The sequence below is a fragment of the Neopelma chrysocephalum genome, unplaced genomic scaffold (assembly GCF_003984885.1).
Source record: "Neopelma chrysocephalum unplaced genomic scaffold, ASM398488v2 Primary Assembly neopelma1_89650, whole genome shotgun sequence".
In the NCBI taxonomy this organism is placed as follows: Eukaryota; Metazoa; Chordata; class Aves; order Passeriformes; family Pipridae; genus Neopelma; species Neopelma chrysocephalum.
This window is the reverse complement of record NW_020918579.1, coordinates 1-2,196: the sequence shown is the minus strand read 5'-3', so window position 1 is coordinate 2,196 and position 2,196 is coordinate 1. Positions and strand designations below refer to the sequence as shown.

At 63.4% G+C, this 2,196-nt stretch overlaps 1 protein-coding gene across 1 annotated transcript; it reads left to right on the top strand.

Annotated features, from left to right (window-relative positions):
• Nucleotides 1–340: 340 nt before the first annotated feature.
• On the top strand, nt 341–1,608 carry LOC113979815 (lysine-specific demethylase 6B-like; the record flags this gene model as incomplete). The annotated part of the gene is made up of 2 exons (XM_027707095.1): nt 341–482; nt 1,399–1,608. Coding segments are annotated over 2 exons (352 nt in total), but the record flags the coding sequence as incomplete, so codon positions are not given.
• Nucleotides 1,609–2,196: the final 588 nt, after the last annotated feature.

The following is a 2,196-nucleotide window of genomic DNA, read 5'->3' as shown; positions in this document are numbered from 1 at the left end:
GGAGGGGACACAGGGAGGGGACACGAGGAGGGGACACAGGGAGGGGACACGGGGAGGGGACACGGGGAGGGGACACAGGGAGAGGACACGAGGAGGGGACACAGGGAGGGGACACAGGGAGGGGACACAGGGAGGGGACACAGCACTGACACAGGAGGGGGGAACGACATGGACACATCAGGGGGACACGGGGAGGGGACACCCCGCGGCCATGCGATGGCACAGACACACAGGGGGACAAAGCAGGGGCTGGGGGGGCTGCAGAGGGTCCCAGGGAGGGGCCACCCCACGGGTGGGTGACCCCGGGGGCCTCCCCGGTGACGTCCCCGCCGTCCCCAAGCCTACCAGTACCAGCTGGCCCTGGAGCGCTACGAGTGGAACGAGGTGAAGAACGTCAAGTCCATCGTGCCCATGATCCACGTGTCCTGGAACGTGGCCAGGACCGTCAAGATCAGCGACCCCGACCTCTACAAGATGATCAAGTGAGGGGGGGGACACGGGGGGACACGGGGGACACAGACAAGGGAGGGATGTGGGGACATGGGGGGGACATGGAGGGAAGGGGGACTTAGACAAGGGAGGGACATGTGGGGACAGGAAGGGAAGGGAGACATGGACAAGGAGGAACGTGGGGACATGGAAGGGGGGCATGAATAAGGGAGGGACATTTGGGGACATGGACAGGAGAGGGACATGTGGGGACCTGGAAGGAAGGGGGACATGGACAAGGGAGGGACATGGGGGGACAGGAAGGGAAGGGAGACATGGACAAGGAGGGATGTGGGGACATGGAGGGAAGGGGGACATGGACAAGGGAGGGACATGGGAGGACATGGATGTGTTGGGGACACAGGAATGGGGACAGGGACATGGGGGGATGGGTGATGAGGTGGATGGGTTGGGGACACAGGAACAGGGAGAGGGCAGGGGACACACAAGGACAGGGACAGGGGAGGGGACATGTGGGGACACGGAGGAACAGGGACACAGACGGGAGACATCGAGATGTGGGCATGGGGATGGGGACAGGGATGGGTGTCAGTGGGTGACAGTGGGTGACGGTGTTGATGTGTGACAGTGGGTGTCAGTAGGTGTCAGTAGGTGACCATGTGGGTGTCGGTGGGTGACAGTAGGTGACCGTGGGTGTTGATGGATGACAGTAGGTGCCAGTGGGTGTTGATGGGTGACGGCAGGTGTCAGTAGGTGTCAGTAGGTGACCATGGGTGTTGATGGGTGTCAGTAGGTGACTGTGGGTGTCAGTGGGTGTCTGTGGGTGTTGATGGGTGTCAGTAGGTGTCAGTAGGTGACAGTGCGTGTCAGTAGGTGACCATGTAGGTGTCAGTGGGTGCCAGCCGGTGCCAGTGTCCCCATGTCCCCGTGTCCCCGTGTCCCCCGCAGGTACTGCCTGCTGCAGTCCATCAAGCACTGCCAGGTGCAGCGCGAGAGCCTCGTGCGCGCGGGCAAGAAAATCGCCTACCAGGGCCGGGTGAAGGACGAGCCGGCCTACTACTGCAACGAGTGTGACGTGAGTATGGGGGGCTGCACGGGGGGCCTGGGGGGGGCCCTGACCCTGACCGTGACCGTGGGGTGCCCCTGGCCGTGCCCTTGGCAATGGGGTGTTGTTGGCCATGGCCATAGATGTTCCATTGGCCATGGGGTGTCCTTGGCTCTGCCGTTGGCCATGGGGCGCCATTGGCCACGGCCCTTGGCTGTTCCGTTGGCCATGGCCATGCCCTTGGTTGTTCCCTTGGCCATGGGGTGCCCTTGGCTGTTCCCTTGGCCATGGCCATGCCCTTGGCTGTTCCCTTGGCTGTTCCCTTGGCCGTGGGGTGCCCCTGCCCACGAGTGTTCCTAACATCACCAGATGTGTCCCCAACACACCCTTGGGTGTCCCCAACCCCATCCATGGTGTTCCCAATGCCCTTGGATGACCCCCAGCATCCTTGGACTGTCCCCAACCCCTTCCATGGTGTCCCCAACCCCATCCCTGGTGTCCCCAACCCCACCCAGGGTGTCCCCAGCCCCATCCGTGGTGTCCCCAACCCCATCCAGGGTGTCCCCAACCCTCTCTACGGTGTCCCCAACCCCATCCAGGGTGTCCCCAACCCCATCCGTGGTGTCCCCAACCCCCTCCATGGTGTCCCCAACCCCATCCCAGGATGTCCCCAATCCCCTCCATGATGTCCCCAACCCCCT